The 16002-nt window shown below is 42.8% G+C and overlaps 1 protein-coding gene across 7 annotated transcripts in view; it reads left to right on the top strand.

Moving 5' to 3' along the window:
- Positions 1-15693, top strand: part of MYB (MYB proto-oncogene, transcription factor) — a 29455-nt gene extending 13762 nt beyond the window's left edge. For all 7 annotated transcript variants that reach the window (XM_080583723.1, XM_080583726.1, XM_080583724.1 and 4 more), the window contains 6 exons: positions 938-1080; positions 1472-1586; positions 1673-1798; positions 2482-2592; positions 3150-3257; positions 13005-15693. In XM_080583723.1, coding sequence (XP_080439849.1) covers positions 938-1080; positions 1472-1586; positions 1673-1798; positions 2482-2592; positions 3150-3257; positions 13005-13121 — 720 coding nt within the window. In that variant the 3' untranslated portion in view covers positions 13122-15693. The remainder of the gene's footprint in view (positions 1-937; positions 1081-1471; positions 1587-1672; positions 1799-2481; positions 2593-3149; positions 3258-13004) is intronic.
- Positions 15694-16002: the final 309 nt, after the last annotated feature.

Below are 16002 nucleotides of genomic sequence, written 5' to 3'. Positions count from 1 at the left end.
GCACTATTTAAAAGTGTTGTGTTTTGGATTTGTTTGTCTGTTTCTGTTGTTTTTGCCTTGGTTTGGCGTTAGTCCTTAAAGTCAGAGAAACACTATTGCATGAAGGTTACCAAAAGATTGCAAGTAATGATCTCCCACTATATCCCCAGTTATGCATTAGGTATTTTAATCATGTATCGTTTGCCCAGTGAAACGATACCACGACACTCACAGATTTGTAGACACTAGAAACGGAAGCCACATTTTAGGTTACCAAGTAGAACTCAACGCAGAAGCGATTTTCTCCAGACTGTTACCACTGCCTCCTATTCAGTCAGCTGTCTCCATTCCAAAACATTCCATGCAGCCATCACAGGCGGCAATTTTCATTTTATGCTGTGACAGTGGAGCACTTTGTTTTGAGAGAGAGATGATAGGAAATTTTGCTTACTGTCATAACTGCTTTATTTACTACTTCAAAAATTCCTAGATTGTCCTAATAGATCTTTGTGGATTTTAGCCCCATATCCTGTGAGTTTCTTTTTGAAACATCCCCTACTCATTTTCACTTGGTTCTTACCTCGAGCAAGAGGTAAGACTCTTACCTTACTGCTCTTAATATTAATTACAATATATGTGCAGAAAATAAAAATCAGGCTTTTAAGATTTCTCTCGTAAAGTAATGGAGAAAGTTTCTGATTGGAACAGAGTGTCATTTTGTTTGTAATTTCCCAGTCTGGAAATGCTAGTTTTTGCTTCCTGAATGCTCCAACGTGAGTACAGTTTTGTCACATAGTCTGATACCCCACATGCACCTACCCATATTGTAGAAACAGGAGATTTACTTGCAGCAATGAGAGGGAAATGGTTTCTTTTCCTTCTGTTCAATAAAGTCAATTTAAGAAGTCAGCCTTGCAATCTAGATGGTCTTGCTGATTTTTCCTTTTCCTGCCTACAGTTCTTAAACACCTCATCCAATCATGAAAATCTGAACCTCGACAACCCTGCGCTAACTTCCACACCGGTGTGTGGCCATAAGATGGCTGTTTCTACCCCATTCCACAGGGACCAGACTTTCAAAACTCAGAAGGAAAATCATGTGTAAGTCTGTAATCACATTTTGTTGTCAGATTCTTTAGGGTTAATTTTTTCAAGTTTGCACACAACCAAAGTTCTGGGTAACTGTATGCTTCCTGTGGAGATGTGCTCTAATACATTCAGATTTTTCTTAGTTTGGAGTAAAACTTCCACTGTATAACTTCAGAGATAGGTTATTGTCATTCACATAGACTCACAAGTTTTTTTTAAACAAAGCCATTCTGCCTTACCACAGTTAAATAAATGTTCTTCCAGAAAAGCAAAATGGAGCATATGATTGCTGGAAAATATTTTTCAGAGTCTTATCACTGTCGTTGCCTCTATGCGTGTCTTTTTGTAAGGTGCTAATATTTCTAAGCATGTTCCTTTAAAGTTTTTCTCCCTCTTTCTAAAGTTTCAGAACTCCCGCAATCAAGAGGTCGATATTGGAGAGCTCTCCGAGAACACCCACTCCATTCAAAAACGCACTTGCAGCTCAGGAAATCAAATACGGTCCTTTGAAGATGCTGGTAAGAAGGAAACAATGATAAAAGTTGCTTTGATATTAGTGCAGAGGGATGTTCTGGGACTTGCATGTAACGTTTCTTCCTTTCAGCCTCAAACTCCGACTCATCTTGTAGAAGATCTGCAGGACGTTATCAAGCAGGAGTCGGAGGAATCTGCGATAGTGGCTGGGCTACATGAAAGTGGACCCCCTTTGCTGAAGAAAATCAAACAAGAGGTAAATCACAAACTTACCTGAGGCAATTTAATTCAGCCCTCTTTGCTGAGAAACTTAGACCAATACCGTTTTCTGTTAAATAGCTGTGTCTGTTTTTCTTTCATGTGAGCCCCAAGATCTTAGTGTCGGTTCTATATAGTGTACTAGGCATGCCTAATTCATCTCCCATTGATTTCCATAGAAGTCTTTCTGCTGTTTTCAGCAGGGGTTTGCTTGGGCTGTTCTAATGCAGTTTTCATTTGAAACTTAAAAAGAAAAAAAATTAGACAGGAATTTGGATTGAATCTTTCTAATATTGGTGAAAACTATAGAAGAACCCCACAGGGACCAAGCTACATGGAGTGACTTAGAAACCTGAACATTTGAGGATGTTACATTATATTACTTTGTCACTAAAATTCTAAAAATACATATATTCTCAAGCCTTTTTAGGGGATTAAACTCTTGAATACGGACAGAGCACTGAGTGCAAGTATTCAAAGTTTTATTAGGAGAGGATTTTTTTTTGAGAACCTTGAATATGCTTTTCAACAAAGAGCAAGGTTGCTGTAAAAGAAAGTACTGTAAATGTGTTGTGCACAGCTGTGAAGAATATTTGTTCGATTTGTTAAACAACTGACAGATATATCTCCTTCTGGTCAGTTAGATACTGTTTTTTTTCATGGTTCCTTTCCTGCTTTTAGGTGGAGTCTCCAACAGATAAAGCTGGAAATTTTTTTTGCTCGAATCACTGGGAAGGGGAAAACCTGAACACTCAGCTCTTTACACATGCATCTACTATGGAAGATGTGCCAGTAAGTGCGAGCTTTCACACCACTAAATGATTTTTTTTTCTGTTTTGCACCCCTTTCAGTTCTTAAAAGGAAAAGATTTTTATGGTTGACCTTTCTCACCAGTAGCCCTTACTAATTACATCCATATTGTTTTCCTGTATTAAGCACATAAGAAGCAAAATTGTGCTCTTAATTAGATCACTGTGATGCATATAGAAGGCCGCAGAAGTTGCAGTCCCTGAAAAAGGCCTTAGTCTTTATAAAAAGCGTGCACGTGGAGGGCATCTGTGCCTGCGTACAGAAATGAGTGGGTCACAGAGCTAAAACTGTTAAAAGAAGAAGACACTCTGTTTTGTTTTGTGCAGAGAAGACCTGGCATGTCCATGGTTCCCTTTGTCCCACCAGACTGCTTGGTGCTGCTGTTGTTCTTGCACTCAGGAGTTTCAGGCTGAGGTGTGCTCCCAGGCGGAGCATGCGTTTGTGGCGGTTCAAAGTCAGGCCGGGTTTGCTTTTAATATGTTCAAATGCAGGTTGTTTTCTTGAGTTCCTGACAACGATTTTTTTCTTTCCCTGTTCAGAATCTTCTTACCAGCTCCATTTTAAAAATGCCAGTGTCAGAAGAGGATGGTAGTTTTCACAAAACATTTGCCGTACCTAGGAACAGGCCACTAGCTAGTCCACTGCAGGTAACAAAAAATACCCTTTATACATATATATATAAATGTCCTTTATGTATATGTATATATATATATGTATGTATATATATGTATGCCTAATGCTCTCTGACAGACTGATTTTAGGCTTTTGGATAAGGGACAACATTCAGATGAGCATGGTTGAGGATCTCACCATGCTTGTGGATGCAAGGAGATGGTGCTCAGAGCAGTGCTGGGGAGCTGAGCATGGCAAAGCCCTGCACATGGGGTGCTGCATCTCAGCAGGCTCCGGTGTTGCAGGGGTGGGACAGTCCCTGGCTGGCTTTCACACCACGCCAACCATTACTCACCAAAGCAATTCCCAGGCACGGTGCGGGAGCTAACGTGGGCCGGAGGCTTTTTCCTGCAGACTTGTTGGATGCGGTTGTGCTGTTTTGGAGAGCGGGAGGGTTTGATAGTAGGGCGCTGGCCAGAACTTGTCAGCCAGCCTGGGGCGGGAGGAGGGACTCCGGCAGCCCCGGTGCACAGGTTCGGGTGCAGCCGGGGCTCCCCGAGCGCTAGCTCCGGCAGCACACTGGAGGTGCAGGAGCCTCCTAAATGCTCTTTGTACGTCCTGAGGCCTCTGAGCTGAATTAAATGTGCGACACTTTTAATGCAAGACAGATGTCAGGCTGGGTTTTGGGCAGGTAGGCTTCTTCCAAGTGCTAGCAATTGTATACATTTGCTATGCTTTTGCTACTACATCGGGCCTGATCCAAAGCCCACCACAGGCATTAGCAGCCTTTGTGTCAATTTGTGTAGACTTCAGATCAGGCCCTCCAACCTCTTTCAGAGAACAAAATGCAGTGTAGATAATGATTAATTGTACTTCCACCACAACCCTTATTTTTGAGGTGGATGAATAAGTGATTTTACATCCCTTCTCCACATGGGTGAGTTGAGGGAGAGCGAGTCATTCCCCAGAGTGAGTCACTGTCAGACTTTTTTAATTTAATTTCCTTAAATTATAACTCCACAGTTCCTGACTTTCAGAAAGACAGTCCACGTGGCTAAAATTTTCTTTCCCCTCTCTCTCTAAAATTTACAGTAGGGGTTATTTGCAGTAAAAAAGAATGAACAAAACCTGGTTTAGATTAAGCATTTCTAGCCTGGCATTATAAAGATATTAAAATTTCACACATGTCCCCGTTTTTGCATTTCAAACATCAGTAATATATGCTGATGGCAGTAACAGACCTGTGTGAGAACTGGATTTTTATTTCGTAGGAATTCCGTGATTTCATCACCTATTTTCCCTTTGAAATGTGAATGAAATAGCCTGAAATTTAAACAAAGCAAACCACTTCCGGATGAAACATTACAGTTTACTGTGGAGCAGGTTTACATTTTGCATTGTAGAGTCTTTTGGTGAGAACAGCTTCGGGGAGCAGGGTCGGTGTCTCCCCTCTGCAGGGGGGTGTCCACAGGGGCAAAGACACACTCACACTCGGTGATTTGCTCTTTGCTCACGAGCTGCACCACGGTGGGGGTCCAGAGAAGGGTTTGAAGAGTCACCCTGTCCCTGCTATCTGAATTCAGGGCAGTCGTCTGGGGACTGACCTCGAATCATCTCATGGCGGAGCAGCCCAGGGCTCCCACTCTGTGGGCACGTGTGCCTGGGCTCTCTGGTGCCTGGCCACATCCAGCAGGCGGACCCCAGGCTCCTCAGTAGACTTAGGGCAAAATTTTCCGGTAGCTAAACAGAACATGGCATGGGTTGTCCTGTTACAGGGTGGTTGCCTGCGCTCTGCCTGTAATAAAAATGAAGCATCTGAGGCGCCTGTAGAGTAGGATCTTTTGATCTTGTGTATAACAATGTTATGTTTCCTGCTATCTAAAAATAATTTCTTTACAGGCTGCTATAAACGAAAGGGCTTGTTTAACCTACTCTTCTAACTCATGCTGGTTTTGGCCAGGAAGTTTATACAAATAAGGTTGTGGGCTATTCTGGATCCCATTCTTTAGTCCTTGGTCAGGAAAAACCTTTAGTTTTGCATGCTAAAAGTCAGGTATTCTCATTGTTTGGATAAAGATGACTTTTGCTTAGGTAGAACTGAGTTAAAAAGGATTTCCCAACTCATCTCAGTGTTTAAAAAGTGTTGAACTAAAAGAAAAAGCAGTTGTAAAAAGCCCCCAAATGAATACTTAGTTGCGACTTCTTTGTGTACCAGTATGAAGGTAAAATTATTCTACTTGCCAATGAAGAAACACTGAGTGTTTCAACTGAAATGTAACCTAAACAAAAAAAAATGAGGTTAGAGGCATATGTGTCTGCAGCATAGACAGGTTTTTCAGAATGAAATACAGTCATTTCATGACAATGCTGTACTGGGTGTCCACTGCTGCACAGTCTTAGTGCCACAGCTATGAGGGGGAATCTTCTCCCCCAACAAAGCTTGCTTGGCCCCAAGAGGGGAATTTGGTGTCATACAGCACCAAAAAGAGCTGTGGTCTGGATCTGATTCATGCCAGAACGGGTGCGCTGCTGCTGTGTCCCTGTGTTTCTCCCCATCTATGACAGGGCAGCCATGTGCCTATCTTGAGGACACAGCCTGTCTAAAGGGTGCAAAGGTGCAAAGCAATTGAAAATGCTGGTATTTGCACTTCATTTTTGACTTGTAGCATTTTGTACGTGATCAGATTTTAGCGTCTTACTGTTCTGTGCTTTCCATCTTTTTGTTGTATTGCCTACGTACACGTATTCACACACACACACACACACATGCACACACACTGAACTAAATCCATTGATTCCATGCAGGTAGAAATGAAACACCAGGGAACTCATCAGGGTGAAATTTAATTGTGGCTGCATATGTTTACATTGCTGCTGTTAATACTTTGGGACTGATCCAACAATTCTTACTGAGGCAAATTCTCATTGACTTCAGTCCAAGTACGAACTATAGCTCTCTTTCCACATTGGGATGTGTGCATGGAGAGGGAAGAGAGAAAGAGCAGTACACTTTTTTTTCCCCAGTACTCTTTTAATACACTTTGTTCCTAAAATTCTATTTTGTTTTAAATTTCAACATACATAAGAGGGAAGTAGTATGTTACCAGCCTGCAACATTTTTCATTGCTTTAGTAACTTGTACCGCATTTACTTAAAGAAAAAGATTCACGGCTAGCCATAAGCTCACCAAAGTGTTTGATTACTTACAAACATTCAAAGTAAACTCTTAAAGATATTTTCAACTGCATTTTGGATGCACAACTGATCATACGCAACTTGGTAAATGATAGCTGATGACCGTATCAGTTGGCATGATGTGATTCACCATCACTTGAGAGGAACAGCGTGTGACATCATTTGGCAGGCAAGGGCAGGATATAACGGCACAGGGAATGTGGCAGTATCAGTATTACTTGTCAGAACAAAGGGAGAAAATGTCCTTAAACCCAAGGAGTTTGGGGTTCATCCTCATTTGATCCCCTCTGTGTAAAATGCTGGGTGTAAAAGCATCTGTGTGTAGAACCTTTCTAGTAAGGTGTGAAGATTCAGCCTGCATTTTTGTCCTGCAGGGCAAATCTTATGGTTTTGCATTGGGTATTCTCTTTCTGGCAGGAACAGGAGATGTCTTGCCATCCCCATGTGTTGCCTAAGCATGGAATTAGTCTTACACTGCATTGCATGGATCCCAAATATTTTTGCTTTATAGTGGTAGAGTTAGTTACAACCAGTGTTCTATATTTTTGTCACTCATACCACGCTCAGTTTCAATGCAGGGAGATTTTGGCCTCACTAGGAATTTTTTCAAGGGTTAAGATTTTGGGGTAGCGTATGAAGCCCACATCGAGGCAGACTGATGATCTATACAGAGCATTTGCTTGAATTGCACCAAATAAGTGGTTACATAAAAACTATGTTTCTGGCTGTTCCTGTCTAAAAGTTATGTTTTATTTCTCATTATGTTCTGTAGCCAGTCAAACAAGTAGCAGTACATAATTCAAACTATCCTAACATAGACATTTTAACAGTTAGAAAAGTAGGCTAAATTGTAGGCCATCCACCTAACCCTGCAGGCTATCAAAAGACACCATGAAATGGAGCCTTTTAAGAAAATAGCGCTGCTTTGATATCTTCTTCCCCCAGTAACAAAGGAAACAACACAAGGTAAAAGCCCTGCAAGCTAAAGAGAATGTTCTTAAACCCATAGCTCCTGTCACTTTCCATTTTTTAACCACAGACTGACACGTTTCAGCTCGAATTTCCTGACTTTCAGCGGTTTATGTAACCCTTTTCTTTAAAGAGTAAGTTTAAAGGATTTTAAAACAGTTACTTGGTTAACCTTTTCAAGAGCATGAGCTGTCATTAGCCCTAATTTTCTCCATTTAAAAAGCAAGTTGTGGAATTTCATTTACAGCTAGTTGGAAGACAGAGCTTATAGGCGAGGCAGCAGGCTCTCCTGCAGCAGCAGACCTCAAGAGGAGCCTTTCTCTGGCTTTCCTCCATGCCTCTTTCAGGCAAGAAGATCTCAAAGTCTCATACTCTGCTTTGTTTAATCTAGGGAAAGGGGAAAACATGCTGTGTTCAAGCCCTGTGAGTTTCAAGATTTACATAGCAAAGAAAAGTAGCTGTGAAGTTCTCCCGCACCAACGTTATCTGTTCTCTCCCGATCTGTACAGGAGCTGTGCTTTGTGCAGGTGAGGAAAGCAAAGGGAGGTTGGCAGGTACAGGTCGGTCATTGCAGGTTTTCTTCCCAGAGCAGCAGAATTTAGGTTGTGAACAGTTCAGGAGTTGTAGCTGCCCCGAGCAGGTGATGGTCTTGCAGCTTTCAGAAGCTGCGGAGCAGTTGCAGAAAAGGGAAGGCTTGGCAGTCAGCCATTTGCAGCCATGTGTTCTCATCTGTGAATAAAAATAAAATTACTTAAGGTCCAAACTAGAAAGGTACCGAAGATCCTAATGTGAGTTGCAGGTGCTCAGACCATTTCCATCTCTCCCCCATTAGTCTTACTTAGAAAGCTCATACTTCTCAAACAGGAGTTTTGTCTGAGTAAGGGCTTCAGGGTTAAGCTCTTAAAAGCACCATCAAATAGCTCTGCCTAGCACTGGTATCAGGCTTTTAATAAAAGCTGAAGAGTTTGGCTGTTTTTTTCTTGCACATGTAGCAAGCTGTATTTCTGAACAACTGCAGAAACCACAGAGTTTGGAGAAAGGCTGTCCCACGCCCCAGAGAAAAACTCGCAGAAATAGTGCTCTGCCTTAGGAAATGGAGTGGGGTAGTAGAGTTCTTAGCTGGTCTTTGCTGTCTGCTCGTGATCAGTAGAAGAGCTTCCCTTGGTTCTGCATTCTTACGGAGTAGAAAACCAAACTGTTATACACTGTATCCATCACATCCTGCTGGGAAAATCCTTTGTTTAGGGCACTGGCATTGATTGTTTCGGTGCTTAGGAAGGAATATTGCGTTTCTGTTGTAAGCCTTCTCTTCTGTGGCATGTTCTGCAGATTTGGCTAATGTGACGCAAACGTATGTAACACCAGCAACTTTGCTGGAGTTGCTGAAGACATCTGTCAGCGCAGCGGGGATTTAAAATCTGTCTTTTAAAATATTTCTTTGCCCAAGCACTCACACAGCACTTGCAGCAGTTGGCGAGCTCTGCAGGGCACTGCTGCAGTGGCGTTTGGTTTTGCTCTCCCCTCACAGGCAAGATGTCATGATGCAGGAACTCTCCTACAGCGCTTGAAGAGGCGGGCTCGAGTGCAGAGAGTTCGAAGAGCACCTTTCCAGAGGCTTTTCTTTCCTTACTCTGGTCTGTTTTCTCTAGATGGTCCAAGTTTTTATTTAAAGTGCTTTAACTGGATATCCCAGTTACAGCTCTGACAGCTTGTTTACTGTTCACATCTGCCCAAGGGCAGTTGAAGGCACATTACAGGATAAGTGAGGTAGTCCTGCTGCCAGGAGAAGGATGTGCTGGTAGGATTACTGAGGTAAAAAAAAAAAAAAAAAAGAAAAAAAGAACCAGGGAGAACAACATAGCTGGAACTGTACCATGGGTCTGTAATTTTATGCTATGGGAACTCACAGTAGCATACCTTCTTCTTCCCTTACTCCCAGTTTTAATTTTAAAAACTGCTGTGCATGAAAGAGAAAAATGCAGCTATGGAAATACTGGCAGACAAGGCTTAAATTCTTTTAATTAACAGCAAAATTAAGAGTAGTGTCCTGCTCTTTGAGCCAATAAAAGACATATTTGGAATGAATCATACTGCGGAAATCCCTTTCTTTCCCCACTGGCTAGGGATTTAGGTGCCAAAAGGAACACCTCACTCTTAGACGGCTGAATTTAAGTGGAATGAATCCCCTGAACTGATGAAAACATGCACATCAGTTTCAGTGGGTTTGGGGTCAGGCCTTTTGGCTTCTAATTACAAAGCTTCTGCATTTCCATCCATTGATCTGCAGAGTTGGACCTTTAAAAGTGCTAGGGGAGATAAAATGAGCTTTCTCCAAGAGGAGTGTTTTAACTCTGTTTCTGGGCTGTCCCTAGCTTTTTGCCCGGTTCTCTTCTCTTCTGATGAGTCTGGGAAGCGCCATTGTCTGCAGGGCACTGACGCTTTCTGGTAGCAGAGCCCTGTCGATACGCGCTGAGACACTGACATGGAAGGAGACAACGTGTTTCTCAGCCTCTAATTTTGCTTCCCCTTTTTGCTCAGTGATCCCTAAGCTGCGGGTGTTCAGCCCCGGAACCTGGGTCGTGAGACCCAGTGCTCCCTGCCAAGAGTGGAAGCGGAGTTTCTCGCATTCAGATGACTTTCACACATGCCTCCGGCGCTGCGCTGCAGGGCTGGCAAGGCAAAGGCATTGTGCTTTGTTATGTGCTTGCTGCTCAGAGCCAAGACTTCACACAGAATATGTTTATTAAAAATGCCTACTGTAAATGTTATGTGAGTTCCCCGGGATAAAATTGAAAATTCTCAGTAAGTGGGCTGCTTTAGTAAATACACCACTTTGGGTCAAATTCTGCATTTGCCATCTTCAGTGAGACTGGAAAGTTAGTCTCGTTTTATACATTGCCCTAGGAGGAAAAAAAAAAAGTGTAAGGTATTTCTGGGAAAATAATACCAAGGTTGAAACTCAGTGAGGCAGCCTGCCCCACACTGTCTCTGCAGCAGAATTTCGTGCAGGCAGGAGTTGGGGATCCGACTGATCCTCCCATCGCTTCCCATGCCGACTGCACCCTGATTCCCCGGGGTGCTGGGACACCCTGGGACACCCTGGGAGAGGGCAAGGGGTTACAGCCCATGCAGCTTCTGCTGCTCCTCTGACATCAGGCTAAGCGAAGACCAGGCTTTAGGTGGAATGAGTGACATGTAGCAGCCTGCTGAGATGTTGGAGATAGCAGGATATTGATTTTTTTTTTCTTTTCTAAGCACAAGGCTGTTAATACAAAGAGCTCAGTGTAGATACTAACAATTAAGCCTAATTTATGAAATTGGGACACTACTTGCCTGAAGTTACATCCAGTTTTTAAAATTTGGGCTTTTCCTAATATGTTTTCAGTTATTTAGGGGACTGCTGATCTAACTTTTTTAGACCAGTGCTTTGAAGCTTTGGAAGATCACAGGGAAACATTGGCTGGACACAAATTTCTGTCCTTCAAAACGATGGATATTTTGGAACTACCAATTGCTTTTGAGGTGCACAGACCAAATCTGACTTCTAAGTGAGACTGATGGCATTGCACCAGCCATTACCTTGATACCTGATTGACGCAAATGTCTCTGAGATAATACGGGAAAGTGCGTTAGTCCCACTGAGGAGCTATAGGAGGTTGCAGGTTCCCAGCTGATGTAGGCACCTTTGTAAAAGTTACCCTGGAAGCTGTCTAAGCAAAACATAAGAGAAACTGTGGCATGCCCCATGCGTGTCTGCAGCACACAAAAAGTGTGTCACACCTGGTTTTGGCTGTGGTGTGTACCCGAGGCTGAGCCACAGCACAAAGTATACAGCCCACTCAGGCTGAACAACACCAGAAAGAGGTGTATCATGTTTGATCACTTCACAGAGGTGGCTTTCTCACAAAAAGCTGCAGAAACTAATGATTTGAGGTCAGGCCTTGTTCTCCTTCACACAGAGAACTCCTGCTGAAACTCGGCAAGAGTTTTGCCTGCAAAAAGATGTCAGGAGCAAAGGCAACATTTGAAACATGTCTACAGGGAAGAGAAAGCCATGTCTGGGGAATCACAGAGGACTAGCATGCTTGTCCCCATCTTGGTCGTGCTTGTTCTTTGGTTTTGTCCCTTTTGAGCCTGTAAGCTCTCCAGAACAGGGAACCTCCATCCTTGTGTCTGTACCAGTGCCCTGATTAGGGCAAGTAATGAAATTTATCTACATTTTGTATGTTGCGGAGCCTTTTGACCATACATACGTCCCAGATAACACTGTTTACAGTCTGAAGAGCATTCTCTGACAGCGTAGTTTAAGGATCCTCTTGCACAGCTAGCAACTAGAAGGAGCGTCATAAAGAGCCATGGGTGCGTCAGGACACTTCTGCTCTTAGCAGACAGTTTGCAGTCCACTCATTATGCTTCACCCAGTGTCCTAGTTATTGGGAGGGCTTTGGCCAACTTGTTGAGTGATGTAGATCTTGAAATGCAAAGATGATTCCGTTGAAAGCAGACAAAAACAGATTTGTCTCCTGATTTGTCTTTGTTGGTTGATCTTGGGCTTAGACCTTCTTAACCTTGAAGAGTACTTTGACCCCCCTGTTGGCAGGCAACCTTCAGCTGAGGACAGCTGTGTGCTTTTTTGGAATGCAGGGCGTTCATGCAACTGCTTCTATATAACAATCTAGTTTTTATTTAGGGCTTAATGAATACCTCAATGTGGAAAAACAGATGGACTGAGTAAGTGAAAGAGTTCAAGAAATAAAACAAAACACGTGTGTGTAAGTGTGTGTGTTATACTGGTAAATTCCAGGAGCTTTGAAATTTCTTTACTGTTTATAGCTCAAGGCAATGAGAAACATCTCGCATGTGTAGTGAGTAAATAAACACACTGCACACAGCCTTCTGTGCAGATATGTTTATCTCACTTTAACATTATACTAAATGATGTCTCTAACCTCCATAAATACCACAAGAAGTAAAATGGCTTACTTGATAATTAAAATGCTGTTTCTGCCAAGGGTCCCCCCGCGTCTCTTCTCTTTTGCCAGAGGAGCTCTGCTAATGGGCACGTGCTAATCGCTGCGCACAGGTGAAAGCAGCTTTGAGTGCAGGCCTGTTTGTTAGCTGTGGTCAGGCCATCGGGATCATCGGGGTAGTTCGGGGAGTGCAGAGGCATTGCAGCTGCATCGCTAGAATGAGGGCTCAGCAGTCATTTTTCTGTGGTTACTGCACCAAGCATAACTGAAGGTTTTAACCTGCCTGTGCCCTGTTGACTGTAAAGTCCACCTGCAAATAAAGTGCCTGTTTAGGCCTTTAACGGAGAGGAAAGATGAAAGGCGAGGCTGTAAATGTGGACTTGTAGAGAAGAAACCGAGTGGGAACTTGGGAGGTTTTGAATCCTGGCTCTGCTGGGTGGTCTGGTCTGCCCGCCCCTCAGGTCGCAAGCTGGGAAGCAGGGACAGCATGTTTTTGGCTCTTGTGTCGAGGCTTCACTTTCTGTGGAGATGGCACAACATCCGGCTGCAGGTTCGCGCAAATCTTAATGGCAAGTTTGCAGCTCAAGGGACGCAACCAATTCACTCAATGTTCACCCCAAATCTCCCCACTGTTTCCTTCCAACTCAGCATCTGAACAACGCTTGGGAGTCAGCGTCCTGCGGGAAGATCGAGGACCAGATGGCCCTGACCGATCAGGCGCGCAAGTACATGGCCGCGTTCCCAACCCGGACTCTGGTGATGTGAAAGGGCCGACGGACTTCTCCGGAGAAGCATTATGGTTGTCAAACACTCCACGTTCGCTGGGAAGTCCCTGTTCCTCTGCGTGAAGACTTTCATTGAATGGGAGACAAGCCTATCTTTGTTGTGGTACAACAGTTGGGAGCAGCACGAAGTGCATTTAGTCACTGAGCATATATATTCTTGTTGGATTTCACCCAACTTAAGAGGATTTTTTTTTTTTTTGAGTAAGTGATACTTGCCTAAATTATTAGGTACTAAGTTTTAATCAGTAATTAATGATCTTAAGTGCAGACTTATAATACAGGTAATTTTTTTTTGTACTTTCTGAGATCAAGCAGACCTAATGCACCAGTATTGTTATTTCAGTGATGTGCTATCCAGGGGTGGGGTTTTGTTTGTTTCTTTTTTATTTTTTTATAATAAAGAGCAGGTACTCAAACAGATTTATTTTAAATCACTGAACAAAATGCATTGGTGTAAAATACCGAAGTGAAAAGCATTACTACACACGCTAGTCTGTGCAAAGGGGGAAAACTGATCCAAGATCGTGAATGCTCAGACATCCATGCCTCTTGAAATACTCTTTCATCCTGTTTATGGTTCTAGACCATTATACATTGTGTGTGTCTGTTGGGGGGAGTTAATTAGCTTGCTTTAAAAAAATATTACTGTATGAAACATAGATTTATGAGAAAAATTATATTTTTATTCAGTAATTTAATTTTGTAAATGCCAAATGAATACTGTGTTTTGCTGCTACAGACCTTAGCGTGTAGACATGCTGCTAGTGTAAAAGGAGCAGTAGAGCTTTATATGGAAAGAAACAGATGTTGATGTTAGCTAATTGACTATGCACTAGCATTTCAGACCTTTTTATTTTAAATTTTTTTACATCATTTATATTTTTCCCTTTTTTTTATAAGCAATATTTTTGAACACTGTTCCTGGGAGATTTTTTTGTCTGGATGTGTTGTTTTGTTTCTCATTGGTTTATAACAGCATGCATTGCACCTTCACATGTTTGGGAGAACACTGTCTTGTTCATGTTGTCTGTTTTGTTCCATGTCTAGCTAATTGTTCCCTAACTTGGGTCTTGTGTACTGAATCAGGTTCTTAGAAATACATGGTTCTTTGTACTGCCATACCAAACCTTTATCGATATGGCAAAACACTGATTTTATTTTATTTTTTTTATTTTTTATTTTTTTTAATAACAGCCTCTGACTTTGCTGCCTTAATAGCATTTGGTGCAGCTTCATCTGCACTTAATTTTTTATACGACAATGTACTGCCTTGTAGATAAATAAAGTGTGTTCTTTTTTACTTAAACCCGCATGGTCTCCTAATCTTGTTTGTCTTTAATGTTTTGGCAGTGTTGTTATAGGCAACAATCAAGCCACGAAGGTTTTTTTCCAGCACACTTAGATAAGTGAGGAAGAGAGTTTTGCACACCATAGGTAGCCTCAACATCCTCAATTCTCATTGATTGTTAACGAAGTTGAAGGAGCACAGCACAAAACAGTAGTTGGCAGGTTGTGGGCTCAAGGTCCATCTATAGGGACACCAAGGTCCAGATAAGCTTCAGCTGGTGGGAGGGTAACTGCAGCTTGCATGCAAAACTGCTGTTCTACCAAAATACTGGTTAATCTATTCCATCATTTAAGACCATCAGATCAAGAATCAAATGAATAAGAGCAAAATATTCTGGAGCTCCAATGCTGTGGAACAAACTTTTTCACACCTGTCTTTCTTAAGAAACCAGAGGTGAGAATATACTTCAAAACCCCACTGCATTGTGCTCCGCAGCAAGTTACTGGGCAGACCTGAGGACATTCAGCTCCAGAAAAGCTAGAAAATATAAACAATTGGCTTCTTAAAATAATGAAAGAAGCATGCAACTTGCAAGGAAGAATTTTCATTTTATTTAGGAGCCTTAAAATGCATCCTTTGCTGAGGTTTCTGCAAGTGCTCCAAAGTCATTCCTGAGAGCAGACTACAGCTCTGTGAAGGAATCAATTGAGGTCAGTTCCAAAAGCTCTCTGAAGGCTGCTGGTGAGGGCTAGGGTGCATCAAAGCCCCATGGCTGTTTGGGGGAGAGCTGTCCCAGTAAGGACATATAGGAATATTCTTTGCAGCTCTGCTGCTGCCGTGCTCATACAGAGCATCCCAAGGAGCATCACACTAATTTTAGAAAGGGGAACCTGAGCTTTCCAGGATCTACTTTCCAGGTTGGCAGGAGGAGTGGAGGTGGGTAGATGGAGAGAGGGACCGGTTTCCAAGTCTATGTAGTGGAGGGACCCAGGGAGAGGCAGCCCCTAGGTAGTTTAGGAGCTGTTGCTGCAGGCAGGCCCCCAGAGCAGGGTACGGATTACAGAGGAGAGGAAGTCTGCGGGAGCGCTTGCATTTGTGAAGGTTGTGGGCTCAAGCCGTAGAAACACTTGTGCAAGATGCACGAGGGGACTGCAGGGCTTCATGGGGTGCAACTTGGGAAGAGGGAAAGGTCTGTCTTTGAGGCATGCCACAGCTTAAGCAACGTGTTGCAGCTTAAAGGGAAAAAAAAAAAAAAAAGGAAAAAGAAACACCAAGCTTACAACAGGTCTTAGAGGCAAAGTTCTTGCTTTGTGAGGCTCCAGCTGTAACTGCACCAGGCACGGCAGAGTTCAAGCAGGTCATTATCCAGCACCCTGTGCAGAGCAGTGCCGGGAAGCATGGAGGCTCACTCTGCAGGTGCCCAACATGAGGATTTTCTTCTTCCTATGCCTTCAGCTGATTTAAAACACATTTTTAACATGCAAAGTCATTGCAATAATTTTCTTGTTGATGGGCGCACTTACCTCTAATATGGAGGAAAATGTTTCTTTTTCTCCTCTCTCATTTCACTGAA

The sequence above is a fragment of the Anser brachyrhynchus genome (assembly GCF_964034855.1).
Source record: "Anser brachyrhynchus genome assembly, chromosome: 3".
Classification (NCBI taxonomy): domain Eukaryota; kingdom Metazoa; phylum Chordata; class Aves; order Anseriformes; family Anatidae; genus Anser; species Anser brachyrhynchus.
Note: the sequence above shows the minus strand (reverse complement) of the source record. Positions and strands in the feature narration are given on the sequence as shown.